Here is an 18,777-nt window from a genome sequence, read left to right as displayed (position 1 = left end):
CTCTCTGTTGTTTGAGCTTCACTGTGAGATGATGCATGTGCAGAGGAGACCGATCTCACATTCTGCTGCTGAAGAAGGAAAGTTTCTCTGCCTCACCTTAATTCGGACAACAAGACGTGTACCTATGAGTATGATTTGTGACATCACAGCTTCTGATTGGAGCCAATCATGGTCCGATAGACTACTTTGCCAAGTGTGACGTGAAAACTTGGAGCCTCCAGTACACAAACACTGAGAATGGACTTTACAGGGAAGTTGGAGACATCTTGTGTCCAACAGGAAAAGTTTTGAAAATGAAGCTATTTACATATTCATAGATTTTGATTTTCTTAATGAGAGAGAAGGAGTAGATGCCATTTTAAGGATTTTAATGTAGTAATTGTATTTTTATTATCTTGGAAAAGCCATATCAGACACATTATTCCAAGCAGAATATTTTTACATGTCTTAAAGCAGCTATAATCAGCATTTTTATATTAATAATTAATCACACGACTGTATGTGAAAGGGCTTATTGTTTTAGTTTTACGGCAACTTTCTTACATTATTTTATAACTTTTTTGCTGTTCCCTCATCAGTGTTTGCGGCTATTTATGTCCCTCAGGAGTTATTGAAGACCAAAACTAAGAGCTTAAAGGAGAGCGAATACTGGACTTCATTAGGTAACCACAAGCACGACTCCGAATAAATGTTTCTCCATGTCTGCTCTATGTGTAAATAAGTAACTGTTTACCAACACGTTTGCCAGACCAACTTGGTGTTCGGTTTACAAATTGAGTCCACTGCACCCAAAAAAATCAGTTACTGCAAGTTTCAAGTCCCCCTTCCCTCAAAAATGTGTTTGTCTTCTTGTTCCTTCTTTTGAATGTTTGAGCTTCACTGTGCAGAATAATGTATTTGCCAAGTTTGACGCCAGAAGGCTGTTTTCACATTCATCTGCGGAAGAGGGAACATTTCTCTGTGCTGACCTTCAATTTGAGTTTAAGCCGTGTGCATATGATCATTTGTGACCTCACAACTAGTTTAGAAATAAAAGAATGTCATTTTAAGAATTTTTAGCAAAGTGGAAAGAAAAATGTCAGACAAATAATTATTTAAAACTGAGTGTTTCTATGTCTTAAAACATGTTTTGAGGGGATCTTTAAGTTTGTTGTATTAAAGGCCAATTTTGACATACAGAGAGGCGGATCATGCTCGTTCTAAGATGACATGAACTCACTGAGTTGGTTGCACTGCTCTGCTGACAGAAGACAGCAACATTTTTCCATAAAAATGTGCTTTATTGTGACATGAAGGAACTGTGGCAAAAACAAATGATGAAGTTCACTATAACATGTATTAAAAGGACACATAACATTCTCTCATGGTTTTTGGAGTTAATAGATCCTATCAGGTACAGAGATAGTGGAAACCTCAATCACACCAGTTTAAAGTGATGATCTTTGGCCTTAATTCATGTATCACAATAGACGTTGATAAAAAAACAAAACAAAATAGACATGACAAAATAGTTTCAATGAAGCCTTTTATTATGGAAAGAAAGAAAAAACTGATGCTCAGGATGACAACACACTGCCAACGCTCAAAGTAAGCCAACAAGACCTGACAAGTGTTTAAAAAAAAAAAAAAAAAAAAAAAGTGAAGAACCTGACCCCCCCCCCCCCAAAATAATAAAACTAACCAAAGAAAAAGCACAGTGACTTAAACTCAAGTGTTTTAGAACTTTGGTGTTAAAATCAATACAAAATGATGAATGTGTGATTATGAGTGAGGTGATACACAAAGAAAACCTGTAAGGAAGCACAAACAAGATGCCTGTGCGCGCGCACACACACACACACACACACACACGCACACACACACACACACACATACATGTCCCCTGATAGGAAAGACGAGACCTGACTGAGAATTCTTACCAAAGGCAAGAGGGGGACATTACAGATCTAAAAGGAAGAGGGAGAAAAAAAAAAAGCTGGATACAATGGGTAATATGCAACTTTTTAAACCAAATACTGACAAAAGGTAGGTAGAAAAATATCACAATGATACAAACATCTTCAGAGAAAGGTTATCATTGAGAGGTCGAGAAGAGTCGGTCAAACACTTCTTATAAAAAGGACATTGCACTGAAACCATCATCATGAGCAGAACGCTCACTACCAACACAAATGTTTTCAAAATGCTTATGCAAAAGAAAGAAAATATTCTAATACGCCTGAAGCAGCAGCAGTAGCCTTTCAACTAGAAAAAAAAAAAGGTGGAAATTATGAAGTAGTGAAGGTCTTTTTAATATAACATCATGACCCATAAACCAAGCAACAAAGCAAATGAGGTTTGTTGAGTGTACAATCCCGAGATGGCACCGCAGATTTTTCGTGCTTCATTGCTTTATTTTATTGTTTCACAATGTTAACGCACCTGACCATATACGGTCTACATATACGGCCGAACCGGTTCTACACTCTGTAAAGAAAATACTAATGAGACAATGCTGAAACCTGTAGTTGTAACCTTGGAATTAATGAAGAAACATTGCTTTGTGCCTGTGCAGGCAGTAAGGCATCAATGCCATGATGAGGTTCTTCAGTGTTTTGCAGTGTCCCAGTAGTGTTTCATTTAGAGCTGGCCCCTAACATTTGGATGGGCCGGGACTGAGCACCCATCTGTAGGTTTGGAAGGCGTCCTTTTTTTTTTTTTTACTTTCTTCCACAACACAAGCTGAAAACTACAAGGTAACTATACAAGGTCGTTTGGCTGCTGTTGCGGAAATTGACCGAGCAACATTCAAGTTGTTTCAGTATTTTATTTTGAAAAAAAAAAAAAAAAATTGACATTCTAATAATTTATATTTTATTCTAAAAAATGACTAAAGGACTAAATTATCCAGTTTTTGTATCAAACAATTTGAAAAATGTGAGTTTGAAGGTTCATACGCGAACACTGACAATCGCTGTGTTAACTGGGCCAGCCCTACTGTCGACCAAACTACTGGTATACTGGCTATCCTTGTGAAGTGCTCTAGACACCCAAACCAAACACTTAGGATGGAGATCTCCCCCCAAAAAGGTTATTGCCATGGTAGCAAATGTTGCAGCATTCGGTTTGCGTGGCTCCTCTCAAACATAGGCACTGAGGTGAAGAGCAGTTAAAAAGAGTCTGGGAAGGTAAACACCACACACGTCGTCTCCACTGGTTTCATACCAGGGCTGGACGAGGCCAGACCATCACTGGATGTAAATCAGGAGGAGCGTGGTGTGATTTTAACTCTGTCCAGACTCGATCCGACACTATTCTATATTCCCTAAAGACACTAACCTCATGAAGAAAAAAAAAAAGAAGAAGCATGGCACTCGACCCACTCACTGTAAGATCCCAGACCATTTGAAACAACAAAAGGGATACCTTTGCAACTGTGCACAATTCTGGAGAAAGATCATCCCCTGTGGGTGAAGCTGCACCACTTATGTGTGCCAAAAAACAAGAACAAAACAAAAAAAACTTTAAATGTAGGCTTAAAGCTAGCCGTATGATAAGCATGACATGACAAAGAACCTCAAAACATTAAAAACATACACATGAATTTGACACCTATTTGTCAAATTAATAAAACCTATAATGCTATACTCACTACTAATGGTTTAACAGTTGTAGCTGAACCCCTGTTAAAGATATGAAGCCTGTTAAAAAATATCGTCCTTATTTGGCAAATAATAAAATGAGAAAAGGGGGAGTAAAGTGGGAGAGACAGAAAAATAAATGGCACATTTTATCTGAGCTTTCAGATCAAAACCATCAAATGTAAAGAATGACTTGTAGGTGGGGTTTAAGGTTCACAATTGCAAACGTACTCCTTTGCCTAAAACAAATTAACTAGTTCTATGCATAATGAAAGCAGAAAGAAACAAAGTCACATCTATATAATGGCACAAGCATACTGGGAAAAAAAGAATAATATGGAGACATTTACCCAGCGTTTGATGATCAAAAAAATAAACAAAAGTAAAACTTTTATGTAGATACTTCTGTGTCCACTTTAAAGCATATTGTGTGTGAAAAGACTGAAGTACTCTGGAAATATGCCATGTACAAAATATCTCCCCATATAAACAACATTCACACAAGGCACTTCATTCAGTAAGAAAAGAGAATCACAGTCCTTTCTACTACCAGAAACTGCCTGCATAGCAACAATACAAGGACAAAATCTTTTCAGACTTTTGTGTGGTACCACAAAAGAAGTTTCAGACGAAAAGTTGTTTTTTTTTTTTTTTTGGTTTTAAAATAAGCACTTCACCAAATAGTAAAACTTTGTTGGTTTGAAAATAAAGACCAGAGTTCATTCCTCTTAGCATTTTGTCCCCAATACTATCAACTTAGGATGCTCTGTACACTTTCTGGTGTGGTTTTTGTGAAACACAGTGCTCCTGGGATATTAAGTGTTTGTTTGTTTTTTTTCTGATGGCACTCAGAAGGCAGCCAGTCACCAGGAGATGAGAGCGGAGACGGGGGGACAGAAGGTTTCCACAGTGAGACTCCGAGGCGTCCCCTTGGGGCAGAGACAAGAGGGGCGCGTGTGGGAGGATCTGCCTGAGTCTGAGAGACGTGGTGTGGAGAGGGGCAGAGATCGACAGAGAGGAGGATGGAGAGCACAGGCGGTGCTGTGGTGTGTCCTGCTACCTGCTTCTTAGATTCTGAAGGACTCCGTAAACCTCTTCTTCTTTGCTGAGTCCCTCAAAGAAAGGCAGCAGGTCCAGGAGCTCTGTGTCATTCATATCGTCAAACCAGGACTGGACTGGGACCTGAGGAGACCAGAAAACCACCTGAAGTTAGCGTTTGTTTACTAGCGAGTAAGATTCTGCCACCAAAATTACCACAGTGCTCAAGCAAACACGGGAACAGCTTTTTTAATGTAACTAACATGTTATTATTCAGCCAGTGATATCAATGATTTCCTTCTTTTAGCATTTTAATCTGCCAGACTGTCATTGCAGCAATACCACAGGCCACGCAGATACCCTTCACTTTCAGTTCTGATGAAGATGCATTATAAAGTAATTATAGGAAAAGTATAATACACATATTATAAATTATATATTATATTATAAATCATGGATTTTAGTTTAGTAGCAAACTGTAGAAGCATGTGACTCCTTGGTGGCAAGACACATCCAGAGTGTAACAGAAGTAGTGTCAACAAAATGTTACATGAACTTTTATTAATACCGACATGGTGCTAAAGCCTCTGTTTTTGCCAAAGGAACTCACAGCGTTTTCTGGGTGGAAAATGTAAGAGGCGGGTGAATTGTCAACAATGATGACGTTGCTGAGCTCTCGTCCCAGCCGGCTGAGGTCTTTAACATAGTTCCCTCTGTGAAAAACGCAGGATTCTCTGAAGAGTCGTGCTCGAAACACACCCCACTGGTCCAGCAGGTCTGCCACAGGGTCTGCATACTGTCCAAGCCAAACAAAAACAGAGAACTGTTACTGTGCTGTAAAGACAAATGTTATATTTATCCTGAATTTTACTGCCATACAACTGCAAACGACACAATCAATAGGTAGTGCTGGATTTCACAATCATACACCTAAACTACAGCACTAATAAAACAACCTGCAGAGGCTAAACGCTAGACTTCCTAAAGGAAGCAGAGCAGGTTATCCTTAACGGTTGTGTTTACTTGACAGGGAAGACGCCTCAGGAAATACTACTTACACAACAAGCACCGCTGATGTCTAGCTTTTAACTCAGCATGAACAATGTTTGACACTACACAGACATCAGGCCCTTAACGTGGTTATTTCTGTCTCATTCTTTAAACTTACCCCCATTTTATTGGCAAAGATGTGAGAGACAGATGGACAGTGAAGCAGAGGAAGTGTAAAAAGTTTAGACAGCAGGAGCAGATAAAAATTACAGACCAGAACTTAGCTGTCACTGGCTTGTAAGCAAAACACATGTCAGAACTAGAAACCTGTATGAGTCTTAACACACCTTGGCAAGACTGGCTGTAAACAGCACACATTCAAATAGCTCTCCCATCTTTTGAAGAAACTCATCCACGTGGGGTCGTTTCAGCACATACACCTGCAGGAAACACCACAGGTTAGAGAGATACAGGATATATGATGCAACATGAGCAACACACAAACAGATTAATAATGAGGGGAGTGAAATTTACTACAACCTTCATCAAGTGACTTATTGATATATCAAGACAGGGTGATGTTCTGTACAACAATTGTCTTTTGAGGATTGCCCCTGAAAGTTGCCTGTTATTTAATTTCTTTAAAAAGACCACCAACTCTGAATATCATCATTCTCACTCACAATTTAGATGTCATCCTCTCATTTGTCCCCTCACCAGTCCAGTGGCTGCCATCCAGTGCAAGTAATCTTGAATAGGCCAACCAGGATACACACAGCCTATCCTGGATTACTTGAACTGGATCACAGCCATTCTCTTCAGGATCTTCTCATAGGAACAAAGTGGCATCCTGATAAAAACGTGAACTTAAATGAAAAGGTTTTGTGTGTGTGTGTGTGTGTGTGTGTGTGTACAATACCTGATGAACGGTACCATCGATCTCCACTGGAACTATGAAATCAGCATTGCTGATGGGCTGTAAGAAGAAACACATCACAGAAGCACATCCTTGTCATTCAAACTGTTGGTGCAGTACTATAGCTGACCAGCAGAGGTCCTGCTAGGAACACTAAAACTCAGATTGTAAAATTTCTGGCAGAGTGAAGAAAATAATCAGTCCCCTTTTTGCCAAAACAAATTCCTCCTCATTCTTCTGAAAAGTCTCTGGTAATCTAACTCAACAGACAATGAAGTGGTCGCCCTCAGACAGGAAGTGAACAGCGGGAGGATGAGTTAAGGTAAAAGAAAAAGGAGAAGAGTAAACAGGAAGAAGATATTATGTACAACACAAAAGCCACGTAGGTTACTACTACTACTATTCTTTATAAAGTTTTGACAGGTTATGATGCTTGTTAAGGTTAAAGAACGTACTGTATTAAATGCAGTCTGCCTTCAGACTTTCATATTACCATCCTGCTCTTACTCTTAGGAACAATCAATGCTGTTTTATCAACCTTGTTCTTACTACAGCACATTCTCCACCACCTGCTCCTCTCCTGGCTTTGTTTACACGCCGATCTAATGGACTTAACACAGCTTTTAACTCCTGCGAGTTATTGGCTGAGCTTTAGATATGTAGTCAATTATAAAGATAGATATACAGTATGTATTACTCTCAGGGCAAGGCATACAGTGCTCATATAAAAAGCACTTAAATGTTCTCGGGGTAGTTAAAGTTATGATTTTTTCCAATTCACAAATTGTATTTTCTGAGTAAAAATGTCCATAGTCACACTAACTATAGACTGCATTTTTCTAACATGGAGGGTCTTATCCAAGCTCAAATCCTCAATTTGAGCTTTAGCCTCTGCTTACCTTGAATGAGCTATGGACGAGCGTTTCATCCAAGTCAATCACAACACACTTTTTGCCATAGTCAGATATTTTCATCTCTGGTAGGAGGTATTTGGCTGGTGGCTGTGGGGTAGACAAAGCAGATAATGTCAGATATATGGAGAGAGGGCGGGGGTTTTAACAAAAGACACAGTGAGAAGGACAGGCAGAGACAGCAAGAGAGAGAGAGACTGACACAAAACATATACTTTGCATAAATTAGGGTGTGAGGCTGAGCAAAAAAGCAAACACCATGTCAAGAAGGAGTATTTTCATGAGTCACAATGCAGCTGAGATGTCTGAAATGGCGCGTTTCATGGGCCCATAGCTTCAAAATGACAAGACCTGGGATTTTTCAACACTGGACATTCCTCTGCTGCAGCCACCTACTCAGAAAGTAATGATGCCTTAAATCCCCTTAGATTTTTGTCAGATCTGTGGAGATTGAATACAACTTTTTATACATTCTGGCAGACAAAGGCCATGCAAAGGTTAGCAGTTGCTGCGGTAGAGCAGTCCCAGTGTCATTGAAATCACTCAAATTTAAACAGAACCACTTTAAAAACGCCAATATGCATTATGTGTGAACATGATATGATGAGCTCTTGTGGGAACTATGGATCAGCGCAGGAACGGTGCTGTATTAAAAATTCATTCACATTTAATGGATGGGAGGAGTTGAGCTTTATAGGGTCACTTATGTGTGATTTGACTGGTATGTTGTTTAGACCATCAGATAACAAGATCACATCTAACTCCTTGAGTGATAGGATAAATTAGTTTCACCCCTTCTTTATGGGAGCAAAGCTAAAGACTAGGAGCTTCTGTGGAGCTTAACTCTCATTTTTATTCAATTACAACGGATAAGCAGCATAAGAAGTGGATTACTTCTTGCATGGAAGCACCTGAAGCGATTAATTGAAAACAGTTTTGCTTTTAACTTGTTAGACAGTTAGTGTCACAGTATTTCTGAAGGCATACAAACCACCAAGTGTCACTCATGCAGATCAGGCATTGAGGCACCATTTCAACCCATAGGTGCATATGCACCTTCCACACAGCCAGTGCTACGATCGGCTGAAAATGAACCGCAGTATGGTAGCAGAGCTAAAGCTCTCTGAGGAGCACTGGAGCCCACACAGACAGGATGTGCCAGCACCAGCCCACTCAGCCTGCATGCAAAGGAAAAGAAAAAAGGCGATACATACACTAGGGACAGGGATGACCTCGACCTGGTCACACTACAACACAAAAGAGATAGACACGCACATACAAAAACAGGGTGAGGGGTAGGAAGGAGAATAAAAAGGGCAAAAAAAACAAAGGATCCACGAAGATAAAGAAAAGAAAAAGAAAAGAAAAACAATATTCACACAAAGAGACACTTTACAACAAATAAAAACACTTCCAAACATATGCAGACTGTAATATTCCTGGAGTTTCATAATACAATTATCATGTGTTCAGTGGAGCAGCAGCTCACCTTGGGAGGCGATCCGTTCTCCTCAACAGGTGGAGGCAGGGAGCTGGTGTTGGTATTGGTGGCTGGCGGCTCCACATTGTAGTTGCGGAAGCAGCAGAAGAATGAGCTGAAGATGCTGCGGCTCCTCTGCTTCTTTAGGCTGCTGTTGGACTGGGATGCTGTCAAAACAACAGGAGGGGGTTGGGAGAGCGGAGAGTGAACAAGCGAACATGCAAATCGAAACTGTTCTGTCATAAAAAATGGAGCAGGCTGAAGCTAGAAAGCATTTATTGTCATTTGCATGCTAAGCTGTGGACGCTGCTTCTAGGACAAAACTGTTATGTGTTCATTACAATTCTCCTCAGTGACCACAATGCTGTGAGCTGCACTGAATCACCTGAAGACCTTGACATTGTGATTAAATGGCATTAAGTGTAGGTCTTGTTGACCAGGCCTGGCAGAACCACTGATCAGAAAATAACTTGGCTTGCTGGGTGACTTCATCGGTCACACATAGTGACAGTTCAGAGCACACTCTGCTCTGATTGCTCATCGCCTCTCATTCCAGGACTACGGAGCAGGGCCTAAATGAGACACTGAGCTTTTATTAATAGTGACAAGTTGGAAGCTGCACACCCCGCCCTCTTCCTTTTAGCCCTGCCATCGCGCCTGTCCCTGATTGGCCTACAAGTCTCCATTTCGAAAGCTTGCTTATGTTTCCCTCCCATGTTTCAGCTGGCAGGTGAGTGACTGAAGCAGCCCTGGACACGCACAAGAGACGAGGGGAGGGAGGAGGAGGTGGGAGGCTCTCCGACCCTGCAGAGCCTATACAAGGCTGCATTCCTCTCCACCCATTAGTCCCCCCTGCTCAACCCCTCGGCTCACACAACCAGAATGCTTTTGCAACTGAAGACCAGCAAAGAGCAAATAGCATTATGTCATGTCTTTTGGCATCTTGGTATCGTGCCACTTTGTACTCCTGACCTTAAACAAATACCCATCAGACATTTCTTCATTGGAAATGCTATGCCTGATGAAATACAGCAAATGATGAATACGGCAACTGACTTCTCATAAAGGCAAGCTACCACAACATTTATCAGTAAACAACACAACTTTGACAACTTACATATACAAGAATTATTTTTAATTCATTCCAGCTGTGTCAAGTATTTTTCCTACTAAACATTCCTGCATATCACGGTATCTCGAGGCCAAAAAGGCAGCCTGAGCATCATATCATGTCATGCAACAGCTTAATGTGGAGTCAACACATTATTTGTTTTAAGAAGATTACTTAAATACTATATTCTACTGCTATAAATACTCCTAAGTGCAGGAAAGGTATCAGACACTGACAGAGCGATGGCATGCTACATAAAACACTTTCTGCACTCCCCAATCTCAGTCATTTCCCTCCATCGCTGGCTTCCAGTCAAATTAATTACTTCTTGAGTGAAAGCACACTGTTCTGGGTATTTAGAAAATATCTTATCACTGACACAAGCTCCTTCAACCCAAGACACATTGAGTACAATATGCATCCATCAACGAGGAAATAACATTAGAGCATTTAGTGACTAAAGTAACATAAAACTAAATGCAGGGAATTGCACACATTCACTAGTGACAGAGTTGTATGACTCATCTGGCTATTAGTGACACCGTTATTACAGTATCGAACAGGCTAACTTGCATTGATTGTTGGTTGAATTACTCTGCAGTTTTTGCAGAACTGATCTTTTATTTATTTGTTTTTTTGAGTGTATTATAGGACAGAACGATGCAAAAAAAAAAATCATATTGCAATTATTTTGACAGATATTGCAATTGCAATACGAGTCATGATTTTAGTGGGAATGGTAATTTTAGCATTTCATTTTCACAAAAAACAAACAACAACAACAAATAATATATATATGTATGAAAATGATGATGATGTGATTCTACTGGGGTCTGTACCAGACAAGCATGTTCACTTACGTCTGGAGAGCATGATTTGTGGGCCGGGGCATCTCTGTAGCACCACAACGCTTCATTTAGAAATGCTATGTTGTGACACATTTTACTTTTAATCAAAAAATTGCAGCTCCTGCAATCTGGATACTGCACTTGGCCATATTGCGATTTTGATAATATTTTGATTAATTGTTCAGTACTAGTGTATTATTTGTTTAGTCGAAGGTTTTGTTTTTTAAATGTTTCTGACTCTGACAATATCCACACCTTTCTGGAAAGAATCATCACACATATAAGCAACTTTTAGTGAACAGAGTGACATCAGATAAGTCTCAGAAGAAACAGCCCACACCCATCACTAAATCCTAAAGAAATCTTTCAGGAAAACTGTATCCCATTTTCTTAGTGTCCAAAACAATGTTGTATACTGCAAGTGCTAACAAAGAAAAAAGAAAGAAACAGCAACGATACAGAAAAAAATCCTGACACCGCCAATGTTGCTTTTATACCAATAAGCACAAAGGCCCCCATCTGACATAATCCATCAGAAAACACTGCATCAACCACCAAATACCAAAGCAATAAACTGATTTAGAGATTTGTTTGGAGATATCACCAGAGCATAAAATTATAAAAATGCTTTCTTCTAGGAACTCTGAAATAACCTCAAAGGAAAACTAACCAGATTTCTCTCTATGATGCCCTTGCTTTAGTTAGAGAGTGACACTGAGATATCTGCCACAGTAAGCTTGGTTTCAATCTAAAAATAACCCAATCAGCAGCACCACACAAATTCTTTTCATGAAACCGGACTTCATCTTGTCATTTTAGCTCTGTACTACAGTAAAAATAGGACAGTGAGGCATTTGTCAGTTTCCTGTGACTCATCACTACAACCGGCCGTAGTACTGATTCCTGCACAAAAGACCCAAAGAAAACACCCAGGACTACTGAGTCATGCACCAAGCAGAACTGGGCCTAAAACACCTGGGTTGGATGAACGGAGGGTAACAGTTCACTGATCAGAGGGTAAAAAACATTAAGTTACAAGTCAGAGTTCATTTGCATTATCAACATCTTTCCCACAATATGTTTCAAAGCTCAACAAACAACATTAAGCCTTTATGTGACACAGCAAAATATCCCCTGCTATGATTCTTCTTGGTCTTGTGCCTTTCAGCTATATTCAGCTCTACACTGACAACACACACACCAACACACTGTAAATCATTAATCAGTAGGTGTGACAACAACTTTTAGCAGGGGTCTGACCAGGAAAAGTGTTAGCCACCTCTCTCTGTTGCCAAGGACTGAATGTTGTGTCCTAGACTCATGGTTGTTGACACATCATATAGCTTTAGATAAAGGCTAGCCCTGCACAGTGAGAAGCTTAATCACTTCCACAGCGCCTGCTGTCAGCAGTGTAGTACAATCTTAACACTTTCTACTTGGGCCAGGTGGTGCAATGAGCATTTATCTAAGCAAGACTACAAAATCTTAAAGCAGACTTATTCTCCACATGTTAATGTTAATATGTTGAGTAAATACACACATTCAGTAGAGTACAGTACCTACAAAAAAATCTACTCAATCTGCAAATCATGGAGTTAAGCATCCCATCGGCATGACAAACACACAGTTGCTTAGTATGAAAAGGTTTGCAAAGAAATGGGCCCAACAGTACAGGACCAAACAAAGACGACTTCAGAAGACGGTGTTTCATCTACAATGTAAATAGTTTGCTTTTAAAAAGACTGATATCAAGCAGAATACAAGTATCTGCAGACTATACAGGGCAAATGTTGTTTCAAGAGGAAGCAATGCAAGCAACCTCTTTTATCACCTCTAAACAAAACATGTCCACAACTATGAGGAATGTTTGAGAATGAGGTCTGGCTACGACACCAGCAGCTATCAGAGCAGGCCTCAGCTCTGCAGTGAGATAATAAGCTCTTAAAGTCCATCATGTGTGAAACTCTTAACTCCACAACCAATGTAAAGTATATCAATCGTCAAAAGTTTTAGAAGATACAATTCACTGTCCAATGTTAACAAAACAGTGGCCTCAACTAACAAAAATCAAAAGACATGATTGGAGCCTGTCATTATTCCCACAACCATTGAAAGGTGTTTTAATACACTTATTGACCCCAGACAACATCTAACATTGCAACAATCCCAGAAATTGATTATTAATTCAAAACATGGAGAAAAATGGGGCGAAAAAACTGTAAACATAAATCTGATAGTAAATCATGCATTTGATAGTAACACATCCATCCATCCGTTCATTTTCTATACATACTAACACTGCACAGGATGCAGGGAGCTGGAGCCCAACATAACACACGCTGGACTAGAGGTCGTCAATCTGTCACAGGGCTGGATCATAAAGACAAACAACATTTTCCACTAACATTCACACCTACGGGCAACTTAGAACCACTTGTTTACTTAACCTGCATGTCTTTGGGCTGTTGGAGGAAAACCCAGAATACCCCGAGGAAACCTATGCAGTCATGGGGAGAACATGCAGACTCCACACAGGGAGGCCCCTGCTGGCCTGTGGCTTTAAACCCAAGGACTTCTTGCTGTGACATGACAGCACTGACCTAACATTTCCAGTTGAAAAAAAATGTTTTCATAGCAATGAAGAACAATACATACAATTATACTTAAACATTTTATTTAACTAATTCTCTCAATTAACCTGCTCATCTTTGTATGTTTGAATGAAAATAACTACTTTCCCAATGACGTCCCATAAATTTTGTAAATCACTGTTTTAAGAGAAGCGCCAGAGGGGCTTCATATTCCAACAGACTAATATGTTTGAGAGATAACAAAAACTGTCTGGTTGAAATTGCAGTGAAAGCCAATAAACAACTGTGTTGCTCAGTGCTTATTACTCTCCTTTAAATCAATCATCACAAACATCCAGGATTACGTGACCATGGAGGAGTATTTTTCATAAGGGTGAAGGGATCATGTAAGAGGCACCAGTTCACCTCACAGATACATTAAGGTCCAAGTGAACCACTCTGAGTCGAGTGACAACTTTAAATAGTTGACCCCTACCTCCCCTTCAACATCAGTCTCCAAAATCCCTACAAGAAAAAAAAAAAAGACCCACTAAGACCACAGCCCCAACTATCTTATTCTGAAAATAAAGTTGTTTTTCCAAACTAAAGCCTAGTATATCTGCCAGCATGAAGAAAATGATCATTGTCATCTTTGCAAGTAGTTATACTTGGCCTCGAGGTCAGTGGTGCCCTGGCCAACAGGGCAGCGAGTCTATATTTAGGCTGCTGCTTGGCAGCCGACACAGTGCAAAAGGCAGGCACATGTCGTAAGACTTCTAGTGGAGGAACACTGAGAGCAAAGGTGGTCAATTTTTGTCCAGACAGTTTGGAGCCTTTCCAAGCAATGGAAGACTACCTGTTAAATTCCTCTAAGACAGCTGCTTAGATAGGCTACATGTCAAAAGATCTGTAATAAACAAGGACAGTCAAACCATTGGCTGACTGTATATTAAATTCAGGGAATAAAGCTGAGAATCCTGTTGTAAACTCAGATTGTGACAGAGTGGACAGAAATATTGCACCTGTTAAAAAAAATCTGGATCTTCTCAAATTCCTGTTCATATCACAGCCCAGGACAATGCCCCTCAGAATCAAACCTTGACATTTTCAATATATCCAGAACATACTGAAGAATGGAGATGGCAATACAATCCCTGTAATGATGGTAATATCTGGCTTAGCCCCAAGGGAGGGATTCTGACTCATTCTTAAGAGAAAATGAAATAAACAGTACACATCACTGCTCTACTTTGTCCTCAAACTCAACTGTGTCCTGCGAGACCACTCTTACTCATGACCAACATTAGGTGTCACGTCATGAATCCCCACTATGTGTGTGGTGCCACTCAAACTTCTCTGTTTGTAAACAATTTGAGATATTACTAAACACTACCAGAGTCAGGTTTGCTATCAACAAGACTTTAAATGTAGGCCCATTATCTCTAGCCAAGACATGATAAATTGTCATTACAAAATAAAACCTTTAGAAAGAGTTTACTGACAGTTAAAAGAGCTAAAGTGCATCCTTAACTAGCACTACGCTACAAATCCTCATCTCAAGAAGACAAACCAAATGTTTTCTCCCTACATAAAACTCTACTTGCTCACTAAATCAAACTAGCAATTCATGTGTTGACCTTTCAATGTTTTCATTTAGTCTATACAGTAATCACAAGTGTACATCAAAAGTTACCTGAGGCCAAATGACGCTTTACATTTGCTTATTTTTTTCTGACTTACAACCAAAAAGGAAAGAAAAAGATATTTACAAATGAAAAAAAGGAAAAATCTGCTTTCATGAAGCCATAGCCTGCCAGTGCCTGGCATATTTACATGGAAAAGTTACTTAGACCATTCATTCATTTTAACCATTAGCAGAGGATTTTTCCTATCGACTAACCACTTAACTAATTATTTCAGTACTACTCATATCCAGCAACCCTAAATGAGTTCACCATCACTTTTCCCAGCACAACCACAAAACTCCCAGTGCCAAATTATGATTCATACAATGCAAACAAGCCCTAAAAAAACACTTACTATACCTTTCAGACAATCAGCTGTATGTCAACTTATATTTTTACAAGAACATAGTCTCATACATATAATACATATCAAGATGTTTATAAACTGTGGGTAATAGCAGAGTAATCAGAATATTTTACTACCACTGCAATTATATTCTCCTATAACTCCCATAAACCCGCAATGATAGTCTCCCATGACGCCTGCATATGTTCAAGTCACACAAAATCCATAGAGGTTACTTTTACCCTCAGAGGAGAAGGCATTGTTGTTCTCGAAAGACTCAAGTTCTCACATTACAAGTGGGGTTTGAGATGTGATACTAATACACATCCCATGGGTATGAGCGACCCAGAAACTGTCACAGTAGCCCGGAGAGGGGGCATGAATGGACATTAGCAGCTAGTGTCTTGAAGGAGAGTTTTGACCTCCGCTGCATTATGCTCAAGTGTGGCTGGAGACTTCAAGAGCAATGACAGATGTACTTTAAGTGAAAATGACAACCATTTTGGATCCCGAGATCCCATCCATGTGAATCATTATTAGGAGTCTATTTATGCTAAAATAAGAAAACACGAGCTTAACTGGTAATTAAATGAACTGATTAATACACAAGACACAAAATACATCACAGTCTTATTTGATATATATGATGTAATAAACAGGAAAAGACAAACGTATGGCAATGTAAATCTGTGCATCCAACAAGTTGATCACAGTCCTGGTGGCTTTCCATCAACAAAGTCACACGTCTGGACGAAGATGCTGTGATAATCCACTTGACATTTTACACACTAGCAGCAGATACAGTTCTCTCTGCGCATACTTGCTTCGTCCCAGTGAAGTTTTTGCTTCCCCTCAGACCAAACCACAAAGAACTTTTTACTAGCTTCTTGTGGTAATGATTCATCAGGGGAATTACCTGTCAAATCATATAGTCCAATTACTCAGCCAAAGCGCACATAGAAAAGTGTAAAACACAATCACTGAGAGGCAAAGACTTGGTATTACTGGGTTTAGCTCAGTGTGGACAACAAGTGTTACTGTTTGACAACAAATGTGTTAGCTACCTTTAATTCAGCCAGTGTTAATGGGATAAACCTGAAGACACTTAACGCTTACCACGTTCAAAAGAAACCTTTAAACCTTTCTGTTTTCTCAGGCTTATGTGTAGCCAATTTCCTACCTGACTGTGTGTGGTTTTCCAACTCTTTATCGTTTTTAATATTATGTTTTTATTATTATTTATTTGTGTGAGTGTGTGTGTTTGATTTTGGTGCTCATTTATAATTGTTGTATTTCTGTATTGTTTAAATTTTGCTTTAAAACGACTTTATCATGTCGATCAATAGCGTTTATGCTGACGTTAAGCACCTTGAACTGCCATTGTGAATGAAAAGTGCTACACAAATATAAAATTGACATGACACTGGAGCTCTCTTCGTATTGAGCAGCATACAAACGTTATACTAGACCGATAACTTATTCAGCACAAGCCCCCTCTGATAAACTTGTTGCTTGCTAAAGAGTTTAACTAACGCTGGTTGTTTTCAGCCTTTAATGTGACCATCACACGCAGGCAACCAGTGTCCACAACTACTACAGCAGCGAGCTAACAGCTAACGTCAGTCGAGAAAAGTAGTTCGACTTTCCCTTACCTTTCTCCTGGTTATAGGATATTATTTCCTCCTCCTTGGGGTTGGAAACTTGGGTTATTATGGACATGTGGTCCATTTAGACGGGTGGTTATTCCTCTTTTGTTTTGTCGGCTTGCTTCGCTTGCTAGCTACAGTTAGCTAGCTGTTTAAGATGACCAGCTAGCCCACAAAGCCCGGCAACCGTCCGAGGCGAGGCGCTGTGGCAGCGGGGGTAGCCAGCCAGCTAGCACGGTGGTGAATGGAAGCCAATGAGCGGCTGTCATTTACGGCTCTCCGCAAAAAAATACCATCGCTGCAGACAAGTATTTTTTGTGGGTAACAACGACAAAAAAAGCAAAAAAACAAAAATAAAAAACAACCGCCGCTGAGTCGCTCACTAGCTGAAGTTAGCAGGTAGCCTGGGTTAGCGAGTTAGCTGTGAAGCTCCGTGAGGCCGCGTCTGGAACAACGGTGCAAACACCAGGTTAGCCCCGTCGGTCAGAGGGTTGTTCTTCTTGTCCCGAAAAACATGAATCAGACGCAAGTTGTACAACGGTAAAGTTAGCGTCCACTTTCAGGCAAACAGTTCACATCAGCTGGCCCTACATTCCCTGTGCAACATGGAGGCTTCATGTATTTAGAGTTGCATCTGAAGCGGGGGCATCGGAGTGGGAGGGGGCGGTTTGTTTCTGTGATGGATTCTCAGCACTACATTGCTCAACCCATGCAGCTGGCTGGACTCCGGCTTTCTCAAGCTTCCTCTCTATAATTACTGTGGGGCGCACGCAACAAATTATAGCTCTTTATTATTAACATTTTAAAAAACACAGCATATGTTTAAACATAATGCACTTCATGTTTATGTATGACCAAGTATTCGTATGTACCCGAGAATTTACGAATCCAAGCAAATAGTTGATGTTAATCCAAAAAACCCCTGTGTGTATGTGTATGTGTGTGTGTGTGTGTGTGTGTGTTTTTTTTAATTCCCTGTTAGTGAGTGGTTTGAAAGGTCGAGATCGCCACCTAGTGTCTACATTAGGAAAGCAGGCTTCAAGGATACCCTGCACTCATAATGATAAAACAAAAATACACCTCCTGCATTTACAATCACATCGCAGTGTTGGATAGTTTCTGGCCAGATGCCTTGGTTTATTTTGTGTGGGTGTGTCTGAGAGAAAGATACAGAGTGAGACAAATTGGTATTTGCTGTAATTAAGCTGTTTTGTTTTTTTAAATCACAGAACTGATTTAATTTAGGATTTCAAAACAACTCAGTCACTTTATGATAAAAAGACTGACAACTATGAAAAATCACTTCAATCAATTCCTCAAATATTTTCACCTCATAACATGGTCGCCTATTCTGGTATTATCTTACAGAGTATACAAAAACATTCTTTTATTCAACATTGATTATTCTGTTTTTATTCATTTTATTTTGGTTTTTATTGCTTGTTTTTTTTTTTGTTTGTTTGTTTGTTTTTATTTAATGTCGTTCAAATGCATTTCTTCACTTATGTAAGGCACTTTGAATAATGTGCCAAAGCTTCTATATAAATAAAAAAATTTAAAAAACCACTTTAAGTAATTGCCTTTGTCGCTGCCAAGAACAGAACATATATTATTTT

At 39.7% G+C, this 18,777-nt stretch overlaps 1 protein-coding gene across 2 annotated transcripts; it reads right to left on the bottom strand.

Annotated features, from left to right (window-relative positions):
• Positions 1-1,511: 1,511 nt before the first annotated feature.
• Positions 1,512-18,353, bottom strand: LOC122993701 (CTD small phosphatase-like protein). 2 transcript variants are annotated; one of them, XM_044368075.1, is made up of 8 exons: positions 17,168-18,353; positions 8,965-9,122; positions 8,690-8,722; positions 7,464-7,565; positions 6,568-6,624; positions 5,996-6,088; positions 5,269-5,454; positions 1,512-4,802 (listed from the first exon to the last, which is right to left on the bottom strand). In XM_044368075.1, the coding sequence occupies exons 1-8, from the start codon at positions 17,241-17,243 to the stop codon at positions 4,677-4,679; spliced, it is 831 nt and encodes a 276-aa protein (XP_044224010.1). In that variant the 5' UTR covers positions 17,244-18,353; the 3' UTR covers positions 1,512-4,676. The 2 variants fall into 2 exon arrangements, with proteins under 2 accessions (XP_044224010.1, XP_044224011.1); XM_044368076.1 differs by lacking the exon at positions 8,690-8,722 and having other exon boundaries at positions 17,168-18,350.
• Between the last annotated feature and the right edge of the window lie 424 nt (positions 18,354-18,777).

Source organism: Thunnus albacares, chromosome 12 (genome assembly GCF_914725855.1).
Source record: "Thunnus albacares chromosome 12, fThuAlb1.1, whole genome shotgun sequence".
In the NCBI taxonomy this organism is placed as follows: domain Eukaryota; kingdom Metazoa; phylum Chordata; class Actinopteri; order Scombriformes; family Scombridae; genus Thunnus; species Thunnus albacares.
The sequence above is the reverse complement of the archived record's forward strand: the minus strand, read 5'-3'. Positions and strand labels throughout refer to the sequence as shown.

What these genes read in the sequence shown, in the direction of transcription:
- LOC122993701 (XM_044368075.1), bottom strand. Translation starts at nt 17,243, where the DNA reads ATGGACCACATGTCCATAATAACCCAAGTTTCCAACCCCAAGGAGGAG. An exon ending in TCGTCCATAGCTCATTCAAG is followed by an intron (nt 6,625 to 7,463) that starts GTAAGCAGAGGC and finishes TTCTTCTTACAG; the next exon opens with CCCATCAGCAATGCTGATTT. An exon ending in TCGATGGTACCGTTCATCAG is followed by an intron (nt 6,089 to 6,567) that starts GTATTGTACACA and finishes TGTTTCCTGCAG; the next exon opens with GTGTATGTGCTGAAACGACC.